Raw genomic sequence first — 22361 nt, forward strand, 5'->3', positions numbered from 1 at the left:
GTGTCCGCTTCTGGTCGGAGTGGTTAAAACCCTTCAGCTCAATGGACTTGTTAGATGTGCGTAGCAGCAGTTTAACTAGTTTCTGCTTCAACAGGAGTCAGTTTACGACGAGCTGCGTGTCTACTGTCATAATAAGTGTCAAGTTCAAAAGCATAACACACATTTCAGACTTTGAATACTCTCCTTTACCACTAGTCTAATGTTAAACTGTTCGTAATGGTGGCGAAACACCCCTACACTGACAGCTATTATCTCCCGAACAACTGTAGCTGAGTTGTAAAGTAAACGTCGGGTGTAATGTTAGCTCCATGTCGAGGCTAGCTTGATTTAGCGTCCATATAGCCAAATGAGCACCAGTTAACGCCTTCGTGGACATGTATAAAATAACAGAGTATACTCACTTTTATGTCTCCCCGCTGCCCACGACTGTTTGGCGATACTGGGGCTCCGTATAATTGCCCTTCCAGCGGATTTCAAAGCGTCCATATCGTAATCCAAAGTGGGGCAAAGAGCCCGACGAGCGTCTGTTGTCTGTGTCGAAACACTCTGGTTTAAAACAGCCCTCTCCCGTACAAACTTTTTTGAGCTGTTTTTTTCTCCCCTCCGCACGGTTCGCTTTCAGTCGATGGTAGATTATCATGTTCGTCCCCCTGGGCGGTGTTTTGTATGTAAATTAACCGGATAATGTGCGTGACGCCCGCTTGTGGAATCACGCGAGTTGTGAGTGAGGTTGCACTCAGCAGCAGCAGTGTGTGTTGCTGCTGTTAATACCTCGGTTAATACTCACTGCAGTTTGACTCCAGCCACTGTATTTTGTGTAAAAATGATTTGTATTCACACCACGGGCTGTGGTGAGACCTCATGTTTAATTCAGCCAGCCACATGGCTATTGAGCTTCAAAATGCATCGTCTATTATTCAGTGTCAGTAATGTCATGACCAGAAATAGATGGGACTTAAATTCAGTTGATCACCTATTCAGGTGTATACAGCAAACGCAGCAGCAACATTCATGTTATTAATATGAGTGTTTCTGTCTCAAAGTGAACCAACAACAAAAATGTCCTTTCAATGTCCATTTCAAGCAAGATCCTGTGATTTTGTTACAGATACTGTAATATATAATTATATATGATACGTTGCATCCTGTTCCCTCTATAGAGGGAACAGGATGCAACGTAGGCCTATGCAACGTTGCAAGGATGCAACGTATACTGTGTGTAACCCTAGCCCCCATATTATGCCCTTGTGCTCTGAAAGCAAGTAAACAGCTGCAGGGGAGGAAGGCTCAGAGGTCCTTTCTTGGAAAAATACCCATGATATCAGTGAGTCATTGTTCAAAATTGAAATCGAAGGAGTCCCTGCCGGACATCTGGATGATAGGGGTCTCCTGATGAAAAAAAAAAAGGGAAGTTAGGGAGAGCTAGACAGTAAACAAAGACATCATATTTCCCATTTCTGAAGAGCAGATCTCTTTTTGCATGAGTAAAAACAAATGGCCAAAGGAAAAGATTCAGTTAACTAACAACAAATCTGTTGACATTTCTACAAGATCATTATATTGTATTATTATAGTCCCACTTTATGCAGTTCTAAGTCTTTTCAGAGGACACAAGTAAACAATACATGTTTGCTAATTTGGTTAGCCCATCTCTCAATCACAATCACAAATCGTTTTTCAATTGATGCTTGGGTCAAACTTCTACTAATACTTACTATAGGCTTATATAGTAAAATTACTTGTATTATAATGCTGCAGGCAAAGTTTTCTTGTGTTGAGACAACTGTAAGCATGTTGTCAAGTGAAAAAAAGGTTAAAGTTAGAAATGATAAACAAATATGTGGGTGTTGGCACTGACACCTTTGTATTGTATTGTGTCTAAACACATTTAAAATTACACAAAGCCAAATATCTATGTTGAGTTTCTCTGAGCTTACATCACCTTCCACGACATTAATCACTCAGGAGAGTGGCCTTCAACACATCTTGCTGTACCGCATTTCAAGGATGTGACAAGCTCAGGTACATGTGTGCAACAGGCTAATACGCCCCAAAGGACATATTAGGCAACACCACTATCCTCAATCTGAAGCTCACTTACAAGTGACATAGTATTGACTTCTTCTGCAATAAGAATGCTTCCTATGGAGAGAATAATCACAGCTACAGTGCAGTGCTGTAAACACAACCACCCCTCTGCACTCTGCAGGTGCATTCCTTTTCAATCACTGTTTCTTTGTTGGCGGCTACGAGCATGTTTCACTAAGAGGTTTGAGACAAAAGAGTAGTTAGTAAATCTGCTAGTAACTGAAGCATGCAACACATATATTGGCTTTTAAAGCAGGAACAGGGGTAGTAGTTTCATTAGGTGTGTCTGGGTAGGGAAATCAATACATTTCTGTTAGAGGAGAGGAGAGGGGTCCAACTGCACATAAAGAAGGAGAGGTGGTGAGCATTCAGCAGGGATGATTCTTCAATCTGATTGTGAGAATGAATTTATAAATACACAACGTCAAACACACGCAAGTATATCTACGCACATCTATTCACACATGCCTTAAAAAAAAAAACTACAAATCATTTTGTAATCTGTTGCACCTTGTTTTTCAGAGGGTCAGGTATAAAGGCAGGGGGCGCAGAGTCCATTTCCAGCCAGAAAATTGCTCATGGACTCCATGTTTATTGAGTAGGTCAAGAGAAACACGAGCTATACATGGAAAGAATATTTCTCATGTTCTTCTCTACAAACAGCTGGATTTGTTGTAGATTAGTGAATTCTAATGGCATCTCGAGTACAGCTGGACCAAATGCAGAAAACACCCGATATAATCTGTTAATTCCACATGCTCGATTCTGCCAAACCGCGTGGTGCCAAATCATACTAGGAATTGTATGTAAAACAAAGGAATGGCAAACCAAGGCACCAGTTAATAAGGGGAGAAGAGGAGGAGCTTTTCCCACATGTGTGGCACAGGTTAATCTAGCATATTTGGGGAAGCATGGCAGGTGAAAGAATGCTGAGTAGAGGGTTTATTTCATGCATTGAATTTCACTGTCTTTTGATTCTTTATCTCAAATCCAAATGCATTCGATGAATGAATTATCAGTCCAATGAAGATGCGTAGGAGCCCATATTTTGCTCCCACTTGTGGTTCCATCAGTGACTGAAATCTCGAGCCCAGACAGCGGTCAGCAGAGCAGAGGAACTCCCTGAAGGTTATTATGTCTGAATTTGAAAAGCATTCACCCTCAAGTTGCCAAATTGCTCTTGGAAGCACAATTGGTCACTATGTTTTGACCAGCCGTGATTAGCATGAACAATTTATTCATACGTTCCTTTTGTCAGAGTTAAATGAGATGTTCTGGTCTTGAAAAGAAGGAATTAGTGGTTAATAACCAGAGTCTGCAGAGATGATCTCTTCTAACCCACATAAACACTGCCACCTAGTGGCAGTAACGCAGAAGTGCATCTAATCTACAATACCAGAAATAGCAACAGATGGATTAACCTTTTTTATGGCAAATTTCACATTAAGGAACCCACATCTTGGACATTGTTTTACTTTAGGTCATTCATTGGAGCTAAATCACTACAAATAAAACATTACAACAAAAACAAATTGATGGGCTGACGGAGTTCCAGATGCCATAAAGGAATTATGGTTCTAGGGTGCCACAGCATTTTAGTGAATTATTTTTAGTGCATTTCCAAGAAACATTTCTTCCACACTTCTTTTAAACCCCACAAGGGAAAAAGCAGGCTCATCAAGGGTTGATATTTTAGTCTCAGACAAAGGTTTGGAAAGTGAAAAATCCAAATTCAATGTATAGAGTCAAAAACAAATTTGCAAGAAAAAAAAAGTTTATTCCTTGTAAACCTCACAGAGCGAGAGCACAGCCAAGGTCAGACCTGGGGAGAAACAGAGCAGTGACTGTGGGCATAGAAAACAAAAAAACAAACAAAACACTTCTCTATACTTCCAACAATCAGCTGACTCAACTGTATTTTTCACAAAAACATTTTTTCCAGGAGCCAATGACAGCGATCTGAGCTAAAAAAAAGCATCTCCTTATACAGAAGGTGAAAAACCACGCGCACAACAATGACCATTTCAGATGATGGCGAAACCACATCAGACTCAAGCGATTTTTCTCCCTGCAGGAAAATAACAATAATACCAGAAACAGGAGTAAGGATAGCTGCTCTTAAAGACAGCTACTTCCCCAACAGTTGCAAATACTTTAACATTCACAAAAATAAATGTGACTTTCTAGTCCCTTACTTTTTAAACTACAGTCTACTACAAACAGGTGACCACTTTCTCTACCTGCTTAACAGAAACTTCCATTAAGTGATATTTAAACTGGATAATTGACAAACACTTCGGCCAATGTATTTGCGGTACATTCTTGAACACGTTACTAGAGAAACGAGCATTCCCAGTCTTGGCACACAAACTGAAGTGGAGGATTCATTAAATAAAATTATTTAAACTGCTCTATTAACGTTGGCATTTCCAAAGCTTTGTTTACATTGCACAGTCCATCTTTAGAGTTTTCCTTTTCGTGTGTTTTTTCTACAGTGCAACTTTAAAAATTGGAAATAATAAAGAACATAGGGGGGCAGCAGCTAAAGCCAAGGATTCGGGGCTTCAACACCAGTGGAGGTGAGCTTCTGTGAATGGAAATGTGACGAGCCAGAGACCTAGAAGCAGTGGACGTACTGAGGCAAATAGAAGTACAATTCATTTGTTGTGGTCCATTAAATCTGGTAAATGAGACGTACAGAAGCTGCCCTCGAGTGGACACGGTGGATCAGCTTCCCTACAAATCGGGGATATCAGTACGAAGTCCAAAAGCCAAATCATAGTCTAAAGGCAACTTTTTCCCACTTCACAAGGCTAGGTCAAATTCTTCCATCCGAGCCAGATGCTCTACTTATAATTCACAACGTGTTGGGCTGCATCTCATCACCAAACTGTCCTCAACTCAAGGCACTGATCATAAAAACAGATGAAAGAGTGCAGAGAGGCCGGTACACTTGTATATACACATGCTCCTGTGACTGCACTTTCTTCAACTTAAAAACTCTGGGGGGCAGGGGGGGCAAAACAGCTTTCTTTTCACTAATGCTGAACATGACTTGCTGCTTGGGTTCATTGCATTTTATGGTTTCTGCTCATAACACAAGATGTTTTCCAACGTATTGCAATCAAAACTTGAAATCTAAAAGAGCCAACCAATAGAATCACACAATACACAAACTATTTACCACCGAAACCCCCAAAAGCAGGGTTAATTTTGGTTTGCACTATATTCCTCTGGTTGCACAGATGTTGCCATATTACCTCGGGAGAAAGAAAACAAATCTCTTAAAGAAATGGAGATACTAGTCAGGCTGCATGGCTGTATGATAGTAGGAGAACTCCACGTTTTAGGAGGCAATAATCAAGCTAAAATAATAAAGCAGCAATTCCCCCAGGACCAAAGAGCAGGTTGTGGTGGTGCGCGAGGGAGAGCAAAACCCTCCTTGAGATGAAAATACAAACCCGATTCTGTGAGGTTTCACTAGACACTTTAGAGTGAAAAAAAAACGGGGACTTCCATGTTGACATGTGATGTCAGCTTTAAAGTTTTTTTGTCTTTGTTTTAACTACAACAAATACAGTCACACGATACAACATCCTTTTGACCTGGCGAGGAGAACAAAATAAAAACCAGAGAAAAACAATGTTCTCAGCCGCAGACATGCCGAGCAGAGTGGAAGGTGGTGGGCCTGCAGGAGAAGTAAAAGATGACGGAGGCAGGAGAGGGCGCGGGGCGAAGCGTTCACTTTTTGAGTGGCTGGTATACGGAGGCGTTGGGGTCCAGGCCGGAGGGATTGGTGTCCATGAACTTGGAGGAGTAATGGGGGGCCACGGGGTTCATGTTGCTGTTGTCGGATGAGTAGGAGATGCTGGGCATGACGGCCATCACTTCGGCTATCTTCTGTTTCAGATCTTTTATTTCCTGGTCCTTCTGCAGAATCTGAGCTGAAAACAGACGACATGTCAGTCCAAAGAGATGGCAACTCTAAGAATAGGGTTGACAAATAGTTTAAGGTGTGCTCACAGTTGTATATTTATTACGACCAGTGTTAAAAATGTCAGACGCTGGACCGTTTTCTTCTACAGTTTTTACAAGTTGTCTCGTCTAATGGGTTGCGCTTCACTATAGTGTCACTTTTTTGAGACCAATACATCCATGAACAGCAAAAAACACATGAAGGACATAGTAAACAAACCTAAAGTGTGCCATAAAGATATTCCCCCTTGCAACAGGTTGCTGTTCTTGTATTATAAACCCGTTGTGGCAATTTACAGACTTTGGTTTTACATTGAGAATAACTAACAGATATGCTTTGACTTATCGTAGTTTGAATGGTGCAATACATATTTAGAAATGCTAAAAAGCCAATGTAATCCAGAATTAATATTATTACGTTTTTATAATGGGCACCTTTTCTCTGAATAAGTGTGTGATGTCACGCTCAAACTACAATCGGTGAGATACAGGTAATGTTAGCTGGCGGTGATGTTATAGTTTTCAGAGTTTATTGTTAAATAAATAATGTTCTTTCAATTATAATAAACGGCTTCTCCTTGTGTGCTTTTGGAACCCCCTCAACTTACCACAGATGTATTCAGAGAAGTAAAACCCCCTCAACAGAGAACACCAGCCTCTGTGGACATCAGACTGACCTTGTGCGATCTCCAGCTGTCTCTTGGCGTCTCCCAGCGCAGAGAACAGGTCCAGTTTGATCCTGGTCTCTGCACTCAGACTGTTTTCCAGGTGCTGCGTCTTGTCCTGCATGGCTGACAGCGCCGACATCAGCACCTCTGTGTCTTTTTCATTTTCCTTATATTTATGAAGCTCCTGAAAGATGGAGGAGAAGAGATACAGGTGTGGTCAACTCTCTCTGATTGGATGCTTAGCACGTTGGTGAGAGCAATGGCACGGTGCAAATTCAATTTGTTTTATAACATCCGTAGCTGATGTGAAAGTTGAAGTTAGAGGAGCGTGAAAAACAAACAGCCAGACAGACCCTCTCCTAGGATGTACAAATTGTTTGAGGATAGTATGCGTCACTGCAGTGAGGCAAACTGTTTTAAAATCTCAAAAGCCTGTGCCAGAATACCGCTGTTAATAAAACAATTCTCTCAACATAATGTTGACTGTATACAAATAAAGCCTTAGAGGTACACAGAGCGTCAAAACCTGTAGCAGACTGCTGCTTTGACTTCAACAGCACGGCCACATTTATGATCACTAGGGTTGAATATACTATTACGGTTTAAGCCATTTAATAACGAGTCAAATCGTATTTTAAAATACACACAAACACGGTACATGTTGCGAAGAAATGATTTGCCAAGCTGCAGAAAGCAACTAAAAAATAAAAATAAAAAAAAAGAATAGAAAACACAATCCAGCCGTTATATAGAACTGAAACAATATAACTATTAAAACCAGTATATACAGTATATGCAATGTATGGCAGATGGATGAAACCTAAATAATGAATACCAAGTTATGAATGGTGAAAGTCACTGATTAAGTACTGGACCATGCCTCTAAAATGATTAGGTGGTTTGTAAAATAAAACAGGTAAGGTATAGAATTCATTCATATTTTCTATGTCAACGCAAACAATGACATATTTCTATCTTTAAGCTATGTTTACCTGCCTTCTGCACACTGGTATTGACGAGTTGTGGTGCACTATAGCTGTGACAGAGCTTCAAGCAATGCCCCATCATGATATAAACATGGTCATGTTACATTTTGCTGCATCATATTCCAAAATGTAATTGTGTGCAGGACCAAAGCAGAACTAGTCATGTACACAAGCCTGCACCAAGGTCACATGACAGAATTCAAACATACAAGTATACCCGAGCACTCAAGAAACAACAATATCTGAAAAACTCCTTACCTGAACTTTCAAGTCAAGCTCTCTTATCTGGTCTTCCTTTAGCTTGTTGTCCATTGATAACTTCTTACACTCTGTTTCTAATTCATTGATTCTCCGCCTCAGCGTGTCTGTGCACTCCCCTCTGAAAAATGGAGGGAGAAAAGTAGTAGATTTAGGAATATAACAGATCAGAACTTCAGATAAAGCGAAGTCAGCAGTGAAATGTCAGAGGTGCAGCTACCTGGATGCTGCTGCTAGTGCTACTGCTCTGGCTGCTGTGGCTTCCTCTAACTTCTTCCGCTTCTTTTCATCTGCGAGCTGTTTCTCTGCAGCGGCTCGAGCCTCCTGCTCTGCTTTGAGCCTCTTCTCCAGTTGGCCCACTGACTGTTTGTCCTTTTGTTTTGCCTGCACTGCATTATGGAGCCTAGAAGAAGCACAGATACAAACAGGATAGAAGAGAACATTAACAAGAGGTAATACAGGGTGGCAAGGAGAGGATTTCTTACCCGTGCTATAGGTATCATCACGGTTTCACATGTACAGTGGGGCAAAAAAGTATTTAGTCAGCCACCAATTGTACAAGTTCTCCCACTTAAAAAGATGAGGCCTGTAATTTTCATCCTAGGTATACCTCAACTGTGAGAGACAAAATGAGAAAAAAATAATAAAATAAAATAAAAATAAAAATCCAGAAAATCACATTGTCTGATTTTTAAAGAATTTATTTGCAAATTATGGTGGAAAATAAGTATTTGGTCAATAACAAAAGTTAATCTCAATACTTTGGTATATACCCTTTGTTGGCAATGACAGAGGTCAAACGTTTTCTGCAAGTCTTCACACACTGTTGCTGGTATTTTGGCCCATTCCTCCATGCAGATCTCTAGAGCAGTGATGTTTTGGGGCTGTCGCTGGGCAACACAGACTTTCAACTCCCTCCAAAGATTTTCTATGGGGTTGAGATCTGGAGACTGGCTAGGCCACTCCAGGACCTTGAAATGCTTCTTACGAAGCCACTCCTTCGTTGCCCGGGCGGTGTGTTTGGGATCATTGTCATGCTGAAAGGCCCAGCCACGTTTCATCTTCAATGCCCTTGCTGATGGAAGGAGGTTGTCACTCAAAATCTCACGATACATGGCCCCATTCATTCTTTCTTTTACACCAGGGGTGCCCAACCAGTCGATCGCGAGATGTGTCTAAAAATAGAACAACAATATTCTGTTTTATCGTTAATGTCCTATAACATAATCTTCCTGTGCCAGAATAATGCACTTGAACACATCAAAGCTTTGTGATTGGCCGGCGTGACCCCATGTGTCTGGGCGTGGCTGGTGGGCAGTGGGCACTATTTCGCTGACGTTGTCCGTGTCAACAGGAGTAACAGTCCACACACAACAACAACACACACAAGACCGCAATTATGGCAGTAGCAAAAAAGCCCAAAATATAGAATTTTCACTCCGAGTGGGAAGATGATTATTATTGTATCTATTCCAATTCAAAGTCCATCTGTCTCATCTGCAATGCGAGCGTGGCTTTATCGAAGAAGGGTAATTTAGGAGTGGCATTTCAAAACAGTGCACAAACGCTACGAGACGGAATTCCCTCCTAATTCTGCCCTACGCTCCCAAAAGGGGAGGGGTCTGAAAGGACCGCTAAATGCACAGCAGTCCATTTTCACCAGGCCCAACGACAAGAGCAAGGCTGCTACCATAGCATCTTATCGTGTCAGTCAGGGCCGGCCCTTGGCATAGGCAGTATAGGCGAATGCTAAGGGCGCATCAATCTATGGGGGGCGGCGAAAAAAAAAAATGAAACAAATTTTGGATCAGCAAAGTACATCTTATACTAACAGAACCACGCCTATATTGCGTACAGCGCCCATAAACTATGGCGCACCCCCCCCCCAAAATCAACTTGAACTGCCCCAGCCCCAGTAAAAACCAGAGGTTTATGTGAAATAGTTCTTTTTTGGAAATAATGGTTTTAGTGTGCAATTATAAGTTTTAATTTTGTATTCGTGTTAATTTAAAATAAATCAAACTCCCAAAAAACATATACAGCTTTTATTAACATTGGAATTTACTGTGTAAGCGGCCGCGGGGGGGAGAGCTTTAGAGAGCTCTCTCCTGAAAGACTGAGAGGCTCTGATAACCTCAGCTCAGTGAGGTAAAGTCACACCTTTATATGATCATTATAGTTATAAAAAAATAAGAGTAGTATGCAAAACTCTATGACAGTAAAAAAAAGTTGTTATTAATAAACAAGAATACAGTTTAAAAGGAGAGTGATTTGTAAAATATCCATAAATAAAAATAAAAATAAATCTGCTTACAGTTCTGTTTCATATGGGTGTTGAGAGATGTATCCATAGATCTCTTAATGTTGCTCTCAAAGTGCACCAGAGGGGGGGGGGGGCGCGCCAGCTAAAATCTTGCCTAGGGCAGCAAATTGGTCAGGCCCGGCCCTGGTGTTAGTCACGTTCTTGCGAAACACATGAAGTCTTTCAAAGACTGCGAAGTTGTGAAAGAAGCATTCCTGGAGGCTGCCGACGCGCTTTTTGGGGACAGTAAAACCGTAGCATTTCAACAGGTTTTTGATATAATAAAAACTCAAGTTAGATACCGTTATTAATCAGCTGTAAGTTTTAGTTTGTTTGAACTTATTCATTATAATTATTGTACACAATTGTATAAGAATGCAAACATTAATCTGTTCTGTTTAAATTGATTAAAGTCTATTATCATTCAGGTTAAGAAACTAGTATTGCTTGTATCCTATTTTAAAAAAGGCATTTCCTTTTATACTCTACTAAAATGTAACAAAAAAAGGGTTTGATTCTATTAATTTTGTCTTTTTTATTGCACTTTGGCAGCAGATTCCTGTGTAGCTTCAGATCGGAGTTGTCTTATTAGTAAGCCTAATTTATACTTTTGTAGCAACAATATTTTTATATAATGGCAAAGAAAGGGTTCCGAGTCTTTTCTTTTTTTGTCCTGTGTCATATGTGGCAGCACTGTTCAATGTTTCTTGAAAACATTACCCACTGTAGTATGTGACGTGTGAATAAACTCCAACTCTGTATCAACAACACTGTTGTGTAACTTCAGTTAAATACTTGTATGTGTGTAGATTAGAAAGAGGTAAAATAAAGGATCTGCAGTATTTTATGAAGTATTAATCGTACAAAGGTCAAGTAGAAGCGTGTATTTACCTGGTAGTAGGTAGTAGGCTGTCAGTAATGGCTACGCCTCTCTATTTGGACTGGTAGATCTCGGCAGACTGGCAACTTTAAAAGTACCTCTCGGTTCAAAAAAGGTTGGGCACCACTGCTTTACACGGATCAGTCGTCCTGGTCCCTTTGCAGAAAACAGCCCCAAAGCATGATGTTTCCACCCCCATGTTTCACAGTAGGTATGGTGTTCTTTGGATGCAACTCAGCATTCTTTCTCCTCCGAACACGTCTAGTTGAGTTTTTACTAGGGATGTAACGATACCAAAAACTCACGGTACAATAATATCGCGATAACAAGTCCACGGTACGGTATTTATCGCGATATTGAATAATAAAGGAAAACAAAAAAAATTCAATTTTTTTTTTCAATAAAAAAATGTTTTTACTCGGAAAATGTTTCTTTATTACATAATAAATCTGATTTGTACAGCATTTTAGTAGGATAGCAGTATTTTAAAGTGTCAAAAACAAAGTGACAGTAACAGACTGGAACAAGAAAACCAGTGTTTTTGTACCTACAGTATAGTACTACCAAACAAAGTAGGCATTTTCTTTGTGCCACTGCATCTCACAAATAAACAAGGACATTTAATAATCAGACACTGCAATAAAATAAATCAAGTTTCACTTTAGTTTTTCAAGTAACTCAACTCAAACTCACTAAGTCACTCACTCAGCATCATCAGACAGGTTTTTAGGAATATGAGAATGTCCACATTTCCAGGTATTTATAAGATGGGACGTTTGGGCATTTACAATATCCCCTGCTCTGGAAAAAACTCTCTCGCTTGGTACTGATGTTGCTGGGACAGCAGTGGTCGCGTTAACCGAATATTTTATTTAACAATGATGGAAAAATCTGAAAGCAGTCCGTCATTTTGACAGATTAGAACAAACTCGGAACAGCGCCAACGTTTCCCCGCAGCGAGGCTCTGGTGTTATGCCGTGGTATGCATGCCCTCCAAAAGGAAATGATATAGTTTCCAAACCGTACTTTGCCGTACAGATCAATACATGTCTGGGAGGTTTTGTTTTACGCTGTGCGCGCTCCCGCGAGGTGCATGCACACACGGCATAACACCGCCCGCCCCCCCCCCCCCGTTCAGACCCGACGGGTAATAAGGGATTATGACGGATATTTTACGATCCTGTCTGTCAAAATGACGGATAGCGAAAAAGTCTAACGCCACCTCAGTGGGACGGAGAGATATGCTTTGGCCATGGGTGACAGCAGTGGGTCAAACTGTGCATTGTCTCTCCACCACTTCAAAAACAATACAGTTTTTGCCAAGAAGGTGAGGCTTATTGACAGGGCGAGATATAAATATACTGTTGGTACTTATCAATGTCTAGGTGTGTAAATGTAGCCCTGTAAATACGATGTCCTTTTGTGTTCTGTTGTTTTATGTTCATGTTGTAACCTACTTGCTGCCATGTTGGACAGGTTTCTCTTGAAAAAGAGATCGATGATCTCAATGCGACCACCTGGTTAAATAAAGGTTTAAAACAAAAAAAAGTGTTTTAAAAAAAAAAAGTAGGTAAGGTAGATTTTGTCAGTCTTACGACGGTATTGGAACGTTTATTTACTGCGATATATCGTTACATCCCTAGTTTTTACCAAAAAGTTCTATTTTGGTTTCATCTGACCATATGACATTCTCCCAATGCTCTTCTGGATCATCTAAATGCTCTCTAGCAAACTTCAGACGGGCCTGGACATGTACTGGCTTAAGCAGGGGGACACGTCTGGCACTGCAGGATTTGAGTCCCTGGCGGCGTAGTGTGTTACTGATGGTAGCCTTTGTTACTTTGGTCCCAGCTCTCTGCAGGTCATTGACTAGGTCCCCCCGTGTGGTTCTGGGATTTTTGCTCACCGTTCTTGTGATCATTTTGACCCCACGGGGTGAGATCTTGCGTGGAGCCCCAGATCGAGGGAGATTATCAGTGGTCTTGTATGTCTTCCATTTTCTAATAATTGCTCCCACAGTTGATTTCTTCACACCAAGCTGCTTACCTATTGCAGATTCAGTCTTCCCAGCCTGGCGCAGGTCTACAATTTTGTTTCTGGTGTCCTTTGACAGCTCTTTGGTCTTGGCCATAGTGGAGTTTGGAGTGTGACTGTTTGAGGTTGTGGACAGGTGTCTTTTATACTGATAACGAGTTCAAACAGGTGCCATTAATACAGTTAACGAGTGGAGGACAGAGGAGGCTCTTAAAGAAGAAGGTACAGGTCTGTGAGAGCCAGAAATCTTGTTTGTTTGTAGGTGACCAAATGCTTATTTTACCGAGGAATTTACCAATTAATTCATTAAAAATCCTACAATGTGATTTCCTGGATTCTTTCCCCCCATTCTGTCTCTCATAGTTGAAGTGTACCTAGGATGAAAATTACAGCCCTCTCTCATCTTTTTAAGTGGGAGAACTTGCACAATTGGTGGCTGACTAAATACTTTTTTGCCCCACTGTATAGAACTTGTTTGGTATTTTTTTTTTATCTCGTCATTTATTTGCGAGATACAACTCAAAGATCAGCACAAATGTGAGGAATATGTAGTTTTACTGATGCCTGACAATGAACACCCTGATTGCACTATATAGTTAAGATCCTAAACAAAATGATCTCCAGTGACCCAGCTTTCCACTCACTTGTTCTGCAGCAGCTCGTTCTCCTGGCGCAGCTGGCTCAGCTCGGTGCGGATGGAGCGCTCGGCGCTGCCCAGCGAGCCGAGCTGGCTGCGCAGGTCCTGCTCCACCTGCCGGCTGGCCTGCAGGTCGGCCTTCAACTTCTTTACATCCTGCTCCAACCTGTCCCGGTGGGAGAAGGAACAGAGGAGAGACACATTGACATGCTGGATTTATAGATGTATACTGTACATCCATATACATTATGTTATAGATCGGAAGTCTTAATATTGTGGGCTAACGGTCGGACCATGCATTAAACATATGCTTCCCTCTCAAGTAACAAAACCCTCTCAGAAAAGCAGTACCTAAATAGTTATGGCACCTAAGGCATGTTCATATTGAATCTACACTGACATGCAGTCCAATACAAAGTAGGACTACACGTGAACTTTATGTTTCAGAGTGCAGCATATATGAGGATGACCTTCATTCTGAACCGATTCATAAACAGAAGATCATTCTAAGACATGTATTAGAATTGTATGTTGCAGATATTGGTATACACTTATTTCTGATCATCTGCTGTCATGTAAAACATTCACCTAGAATAATCTGTCAGAAAAACAGCATTGCAAAAAGTATACCATACACATACACACAACTGAATGCATTCAAACATCCACAGAATCATGAGGCCTATTCTCTTTGACATTGAATTATCTGCCAACATCTACCCTCAACTCAACCGTTACACCCAAAACACGTTGAATCTGAAAAACATTATCTGTCAATAGACCAACATTTGATGAACATGTGATTTCAAAACTAAACAATTGACAATCTAATCAGAATAGGGGCTGACTTTGATATGTTTATGTTTCTGCTTACAACCAATCTTTGACGCTCGTTTGTTTGCTCCAGGTGCACAAGCTGTCAAAATGTAACCGTGTTCTCCGTCAACACGAGGACATAAAGAGCTAACTAAAAAACATATCCTGTGCTTTTAGATGAAAAGCTTTAGCACTGTGTTCTCTGGAAAGGAGAGGTTGTCCAAATCGTTCTGCCTCATCAAATCCACACTGACACTTGTTTTGTATGTTTAACAAAATACCATGAGGCTAAAAAGGACCTTGACAGTATGGAAGGAAACCATGAAAGGTCGGCTGTAAAATAAAAATGTTATTCAGTTGATTTGAATTATTAATAGAGAGTTATTTGATTTTACAAAAGCTAAAGGTGGTTTCTTTAAGCGTGCAGAGTGATGTGTGCAAAATCATGAAAAAAGGAGATGGCATCAGTATTAGTGAGGACATCCCTAGCCTCAACACATAATTACAGGTGAAATGGATTTTGTTTGAGAGAAAATGTGGTCTCGATAACAAAAGCAACGCATACATACTTAATTTCATATTATAACAGTCTTAAAAGAGGGTTCATATTTGTATTTTGTGCCTCTACTGTGACATGTCTACATGCTTTAATGTTCAAAAAGCTCTCCTCATACTGCCTCTGCTGCAGCACCTCTTTTCACCCTCTGTCTGAAACCACAGCCCAGTCTGCTCTGATTGGTTAGCTGACCGGCTCTGTCTGTTGTGATGGTCAAGAGAGGCGAAGTGATACATAGTGATGTCACTATGTTATGGAAATAAACAAGGGACTACAATGGAGGCGTTTCAGGCAGCAGTGTGTGGGAGAGAAACTCCCTCTGGCATGAAGGGATTTTCACCTTTGCAGACCATTCACATACAACACGATCTATAAACACACAATACAGGAAAGGGAAAACCCCCAAAAGCATAATAAGGCCCCTTAAATGAATACACCCGTGTGCTTCTTACCTAACAAGTGCTTCTGGCTTGCTCAGCTGGTTGTTAGGGATGCAGTTGTCTGTGGGATCCTTGTGGGAGCCCCCCGATGTCCCCTTCCCCACTGATAACTTGTGCTTCTTTTCGTTCTTCCCCGTGGAAGAGGAGGATGAGGGTGCGGAGGGGACGCTGCCGTTGGAAGCACTGTGTCCGCGGGGGGAGGAGTTGAGCGTCGCGGCGTTGCTGCTAGCATTTTTGTAGTTTTTGGAGGAGGATGAGGATGAGGAGGAGCACGATGAATTGTTGTCCTCTTTAAGCAACAGGTTTTCTGTGCTGCCCAGCTCTGTGGTCAGTCTCTTGTTGTTCATATGGTTCTCCATATACTCCATCTCTTGGAGCTTAGAGTCCACTGCTGATGGCAGGATGCTGTTGTGCTGTTTTTTAGCATCGCCCTTTCCCTCTTTCCCTTTCTCTCTAAACTCTAACTCTGGCAGAGGTGCCGATGTCTTTTTATTGGCTGGAGCGCCATTCTGTGACACTGGAGGCGTGTCCACTTCAGATATTCCTTTAGCTGCTGCTGCTGCTGCTGTATGAATGAAGGGGGAAGTGAAGGGAATACAAAGGAAATATATTTAGTAACACAGCCATGAGAGTCACCTTAAAGAGGCCTATGTGTAATTCTTTATATGAAATATGACTTTTTGTAACCATTGACTGAAGGATTCATGTGCTGCTTCAGTGTTACGGCGCTGCTGCAAGTGATCATTTTCTTGGTGAAATTTCCTTCAATTCGTTTTGCCCAATCACACTCAATAAACAAATCAACTTGTGATCATAATGTGCATCATCGTATGTTTGTTTAAAATGTGAGGAAACCTGCAACCACAGACTTTGGGTAGGGAGGGAAGGGCTGCAAAAGTATGTTGGGAGTTATGCTGACTTGTTTGATTCATGACAAACACAAACTCCATTGAAGCCTGGCTAGGATTTGAAAGAGTTCTGTTGCAAGGGTCCACACCTTTTTCCATATTCATTAAATCACATGAACAGGACACTGTTCTGCTAAGTCAGTTCCTATTCACCCATTCATGCAGAGGCAACTAAACAAGGGGCCACCTGCTCAGCTGAGACTAACTTTCTCACACATTCACACACCACTAGCCACCAGTATCTTGCCCGCATCAACACTGCAGGTGAAATCGAACCACGTCCCTGCTTCCAATTGATTGAAAGCCGCTCTACCTTCTGAACAACAGCCGCACCAACATGGCAAAAAATGAATGCTCTTTTGTAGGACTTTCTGGTGGCTACCTGCCATCTTTGTCAACACTCAAAGACTGACCAGCAGATTATTCATCTTCCCAATCCATAGACGTTTCATCAGCGACGTGAGGCAGCAAGCTAGATGATTTTTTACATCTCTAATTATTAAAATAATGGATTTTTTATTGTAACTCTTAGTAGATTGTGTTTGTGAGCCTCTGATTTGAACCAGGTGCTTCACGTGTACATGCGTCTGTGTGTTTTACCTTCTTCTGCTTCTCGCTCTTGCCTCTGGAGCATCTGTTGCTCCGGAGGCAGAGCCTGCTGCAGGAGCTGCATGTAAAACTCGTTCTCCTTCTGCACCTCCTTCTGCTTCCGAAGGCGCATCTTATAGCTTACGTAGCTCTTGAAGCCGAAGCCCAGCGTGACCACTGGGTAGCCGATGCTGCAGAGATGGACAGAAGAAGAGCACTCATCAGTCTACTCTTGGTTCATAGATAGAACAGCGCAAAATACCGAATTCAATGAACCACTGCTACAATAGTGCACTTAAATTATTTAAACCTTAGAATTATTGATATAGTTAGAAGCTAAACTTCACCGCATAACATAAGTCAACATAGTCAAACCGTGCTTAAAGCTTGTAGGGGTTCTTAATATTGCAGACCTCAAGTAACCTTACACATTTTACAATCCTACACTTCAGAGGTGAACATTTTATAAACATGCAGGGGGAGAACTTAGAGCTTAAACACAGATACCGATTTGCAAAGATACAGGTTTTGTGGTGTTTGCCCATCACGGCACAGCAAATGTCTCTACACTTCCTATAAGATAAGAGATCGAATGTTTTGATTTAAAATGGAGTGTGGTGCAACAGTTGTGAAGTGTGCAAATGTACAAGTCTTCCTACCTACTTATACTGTAAAGCATATGCAAGTGCATTCAATCGTTATCTTTAACACTCAGGTCATACAGCCTTGAAAATGAGCAAAGGGAAGAAAAAGGAAGCTAAGAAGGCTAACACGTAACTAAGCATGTGACATTAATGACTTCATGGAGTGCAGAGCAATTCATAAGTGTGAACATTGAGATGAGTTGATATAATGCCGTGTCCACATAATTCCTCTCTACCATGCTGACATAGTCGGCACCAAACCTAGACATGCCTTTCAGTCCAAAGCCCGTCTGTCAGGAACAGAGTTTCACACAGTTTAAACAGAACAGCAGCTCACCAGTGTGCAGCAAAGGGACGACACAGGTCCACGTGGAAGTTCTTCAGGTCTTTGAATCTGATGGCTGCCTCGATGTACACAAAGAGTATCCATAGAGACACTGTGGGCAGGCAGACTCCTCTCTCTGGAAAACAAACAAAGCAGGACAGACATGTTATAACATCAGCATTATGTGCCATCTTCACTGTGTCCATAGCAATGAGGAGGACCAAAATGGCAATGTTGGCACAGAATACTATATCATTGTTTAATTATTCCTTCACAAGTCCCTGCCTGGATCATTATTTCATGCTGTATACACATTTCTATCTTACAATAATATGCCTGAGCTTATTTTGATGAAAATGGATAGCACAGCTGACCCTAGTGCTTACCATATGATGTTGCAGCCAATAAAACGGTCCGAAACAAACTTTTTAGAATAACGACATTAGCAAGTCTTTATGGACTCCATTGTTACACTACTGTGCTCTCGATCTCTTGCAGCACACCTCCATTTTGATCAAATATGCTTTATATTTTTGTTTGCGGTTCAAGAGTGTATCTTCCAGTGCGATGTCATCAGTTAAAGCAGCATCTGTGTCAAATGTAAGTGAAGCCTTGATGAAAATAGACCTTTCATACATTATTCTGTAAACGCCTTCTCTGCACTCTACATGGCTATTATTTACAAAACACATGCAGTTGTCAGGCTACAGACACTACCCATTGTTTCCTTGGCTGCACTAAGCCGCAAGACTTTCCCCAGCGGGCCGTGGAGTGTTAAGAGATATGAATACTTCAACAGAGAATGTCACTGGTGAGTAAAATTAGAGAGCTGAAAAAGCAACTGGGAACCACTCTTGTGTTTCTCCTTCCCCCAGCTAGCACTAGGATTTCCATCTGACACCTGGCCTTCAGTCAACACGGGGGACACCGCTAAATCAGACTGACAACTTGTCTGCAGAGCTTACACACAGCATGCACAATTCTTAGAAGCATAAACCAAGTATTTGTAAATGCGATAACACAATGTGCAGGGGATTGCGCAACACTTTTCACACCTGTTTTTCCCCACAAAGCACTAAGTGGAAGAACAACAAAAAATAGAGCCAGTTCTAAGAAGTAGTGTGGTCTGTGACCTTAAAGAACGCTTTATCTTTGTAGTCCATCATTTGAATACACAGAAAGCTTCTTCCTTCATTCTTTTGTTTGAATTGTTATCAGAACTAATGTAGAAAAGAGATTAAATGAGACTACGGTTAGAGCAAGGGCTCATATGCAGTATTTAAACTCACATATATCAAGACACTTATACACATTGGAGGGCCTCACCTGTATGCCAAACATACTGCACCCACACATAGGTACTGGCAGCGAAGAATAGCCATTGCACTGGGATGAAGAGGAGGCAAATAATGTCCGAGGTAAATGCCACACACACAAAGAATACTGAGAAGGCCTGAAGGAGAGAGGAGAGGCTGGTATGATTATCATGAAACACAAGCTTTCATAAAACTAAAAATATCTTCGATATAAAAGTCAAAGATAGGAGTCGAGGCTAACAGCCCCCCTTAAGATGTTGAAGACATTTCATTCTTGTTAGAGTGATCTTGCTCTGGTTGATTAAACTTCACATTTCATGGTTGAATTATGCCCCAAATCGTTAGGTGAATATTACGTGTGTGCATCCCTGAGACACATATTCACCACCAACACACACCTACAGATTGCAGCTCAATGAAAGCAAAGTGTCCAGCATCAATAAAGGACCCACAGGAAAGTCAATCTATGATGGATTTGGGATAATAACTTAGCACCTGATAAGATCTATCTACCCATACTTTTGAATGTTCCTCTTGCTAAGCATATGAATCAATGTTTAGGCTTTTTGTTTAGTTGACATGAAACAAGATATGATTGCGAAGACATTTAGTTGCTTATATTTAGGTCAAGGCATTTTGAAATACAATTCTGTGATAATAGAGTAACTGTTTGCATGTGTCCATGAAACTGGCGGTTACAGTAGCGCTATGGTGTTGAAAAACATTCTAAATGAAGTATAACCACATAATTATAGTAGGTTTGTACTTGTTTATCTTTGTGTGAAAATCTAAAAGTTAAGTTGTGAAAAACAATAGGTATAAAAAAGGTCTACGCTCTTTCTTGACTTTTATGAAATCCTAATAAGTATAAAGAAATAGCCACTCACCAGCCCCTGGTATCTAAAGGAGTCGTACACACTCCGGATGAAGAGCCAGAACGGCCAGAGGTACTCGAACCTGAACTCCAATACAAAGTCTGCCAGCAGCACCAGGGCCCAAACCACCAGGAACTTCAGGTACAGGAAGGTACTAAAACATGAGAATGAAAACGTTTGTATGAAACGTGTTTTGTAAAACAGAAAACACTGCAAGATTCAAAAGTGAATGGCACTCTTATTTACCCCCAATAGTCATTATTAAAACGGCATGTCATCTGAGATCAATGCTTCAAAAGGAGATCCAGCTTTAATGTAAGCGTGTTGTGGGTGTGTGTGAATCAAATGCAAGATGTCTGGAGCCTATTGCTGCTGTTTGACAGATAACATGCAAGTTCGCATTGCACTTCCTCTTAGCGGTTTATATATTTAAATGTTAATCTTCCTTTATACAGAACAAGTGCATAGAAATGTCAGACTTGTAAAGCCATCAAGATGAGGTATGTCTGCACTCTGACCTGTTTGACCTTTTAACATTTGTACATGGCATAATATATAGCAATTTTTCAAAAATTGTGGAGATTATAAATACACATAATGTTGTAGTTTATTGCTGGTTCTTGCCATGATTCATGCCAATACATTACAAGAGAAACATTTGACAGTTTACATTGTCTGTCAATAGGACACTGAGACCCAGAAAGTGACAGTCGGAGTGTTCTCTGATCTCAAAGCAAACCTATTTTGTGGTAGGAGCACCTGCTCAATCATTCAAGAACCGCCCCTCATCACTGGGTTCAGATGCCACGTGTGTAACCAGTGGCCTTTAACGTTTAGTTTGTCAGACACATAGGAAGTCACACATAGTTAGATAGCCAGGTGTAAAACTAAGCAGCCTTAAGTTGTCTTAATAGTGCAACACATGGTCTTCAGAAGTAAAACCAACCACATTTGTATCAATTCGTGTTTACAGTTCATGTTAAAATGATATGTTGTGATATGATGTAGATAAATGGGACTCATGGTTAAAGTTGGCAATGCTGCTGTTGTGCTAGCTCCAAAACTACCTTAGCTAACAGAGAAACGGCTCATTTAGATGCAACTAGCAGATGACAACTGACTTGGGCAAACGGTAGATAGTCTGGGTTGTTAGTGAGTGTTCAAGGACCCACGGCACCTTATTTCAGAGAAACAGACGTTGTGACATGGTTAAAAACAGGCTGTTTTGGGGCCTAGCGCTAAGGCTAGCTTAACAGCTAACGTTACCTGCTCATGTACAACAAAAACATACAGCTAGCATACATTAAGCTATCACTGGCCATTAACTATGTTAATAAGCTAGCTGGCAGTTGCAGTTCATTGATATCAATGGTAACGTTAGAGACGTTCCACAGTATGAGACTTCAAGCATCCCCACTCAGTGCCCCTTGTCACTGTGGTGAGGAGGACCCCTCCGCCTGGCTCCATATGAGTTACCTGCCGTATATACCCTCAGTGATTCGGTTCCGTTTTAACGGCCGTCGGAGTTTGCTGCAGTCCGCATTGCGCCGCTTCATCCTCCTCCCCTTGGCTTTGGCCTTCGAGTAACCACTGTAATCTTATCCAGTTTTCTTGAGTATTCGGACCCAGATAATAAATGAAGTGCCTGTGGTATATGTCGCTGTTATTATTTTTCCCCACTGGAAACAAAGAAATAAATAAATGACTCTATTCGGGAACCTCCTCCTTTTCTGTTAGCGCAGACTCAATAAGCCACAGCCGCGCTGTGTTTTACGTACGTCCGCTTGTCAGACGGCTGGTATATCCAATCAATCTAACCGCCGAGGACTCTCTCTTTGACGGATGCAGAGATGAGCCATTTACGTTACAGGGGAGAGCGAGGGGGAGTGGGACGCCGAGTCAGAAACGTCTCCCTGTTGAACCAATCAGATCGTTGTGGACAATTCGGGCATCGCTGGTCGACCAATGAACTTATCACGGAGGCGGGCTTTTTTTCTCAATAGTTTTTGCCTTTGGTTTATTATGAGCAGAACATATGCAGTCTTTTGGACAACATTCCCTTTGT

General features: G+C 41.3%; 2 protein-coding genes across 3 annotated transcripts in view; both read right to left on the reverse strand.

The window, feature by feature from the left end:
• Nucleotides 1–664, reverse strand: part of ldlrap1b (low density lipoprotein receptor adaptor protein 1b) — a 37005-nt gene extending 36341 nt beyond the window's left edge. Inside the window, exon 1 of the mRNA XM_034222252.1 lies at nucleotides 402–664. Within this exon, the coding sequence (XP_034078143.1) occupies nucleotides 402–486 (85 nt within the window). The 5' untranslated portion in view covers nucleotides 487–664. The remainder of the gene's footprint in view (nucleotides 1–401) is intronic.
• Nucleotides 665–3500: 2836 nt separating this feature from the next.
• Nucleotides 3501–22104, reverse strand: maco1b (macoilin 1b). Of its 2 annotated transcripts, none has more exons than XM_034222286.1 (11): nucleotides 21773–22104; nucleotides 20309–20450; nucleotides 19432–19558; nucleotides 18118–18241; nucleotides 17149–17327; nucleotides 15653–16205; nucleotides 13836–13994; nucleotides 8196–8378; nucleotides 7976–8096; nucleotides 6741–6915; nucleotides 3501–6027 (listed from the first exon to the last, which is right to left on the reverse strand). In XM_034222286.1, the coding sequence occupies exons 1-11, from the start codon at nucleotides 21850–21852 to the stop codon at nucleotides 5669–5671; spliced, it is 2202 nt and encodes a 733-aa protein (XP_034078177.1). In that variant the 5' UTR covers nucleotides 21853–22104; the 3' UTR covers nucleotides 3501–5668. The 2 variants fall into 2 exon arrangements, with proteins under 2 accessions (XP_034078177.1, XP_034078179.1); XM_034222288.1 differs by having other exon boundaries at nucleotides 3501–6032; nucleotides 21773–22101.
• Nucleotides 22105–22361: the final 257 nt, after the last annotated feature.

This window comes from Gymnodraco acuticeps, unplaced genomic scaffold (assembly GCF_902827175.1).
Source record: "Gymnodraco acuticeps unplaced genomic scaffold, fGymAcu1.1, whole genome shotgun sequence".
Classification (NCBI taxonomy): domain Eukaryota; kingdom Metazoa; phylum Chordata; class Actinopteri; order Perciformes; family Bathydraconidae; genus Gymnodraco; species Gymnodraco acuticeps.

What these genes read in the sequence shown, in the direction of transcription:
- maco1b (XM_034222286.1), bottom strand. Translation starts at nt 21,852, where the DNA reads ATGAAGCGGCGCAATGCGGACTGCAGCAAACTCCGACGGCCGTTAAAA. An exon ending in ACTGAGGGTATATACGGCAG is followed by an intron (nt 20,451 to 21,772) that starts GTAACTCATATG and finishes CTCATGTTTTAG; the next exon opens with TACCTTCCTGTACCTGAAGT. An exon ending in ACAGCTGGAGATCGCACAAG is followed by an intron (nt 6,028 to 6,740) that starts GTCAGTCTGATG and finishes TTTTCAGCTCAG; the next exon opens with ATTCTGCAGAAGGACCAGGA.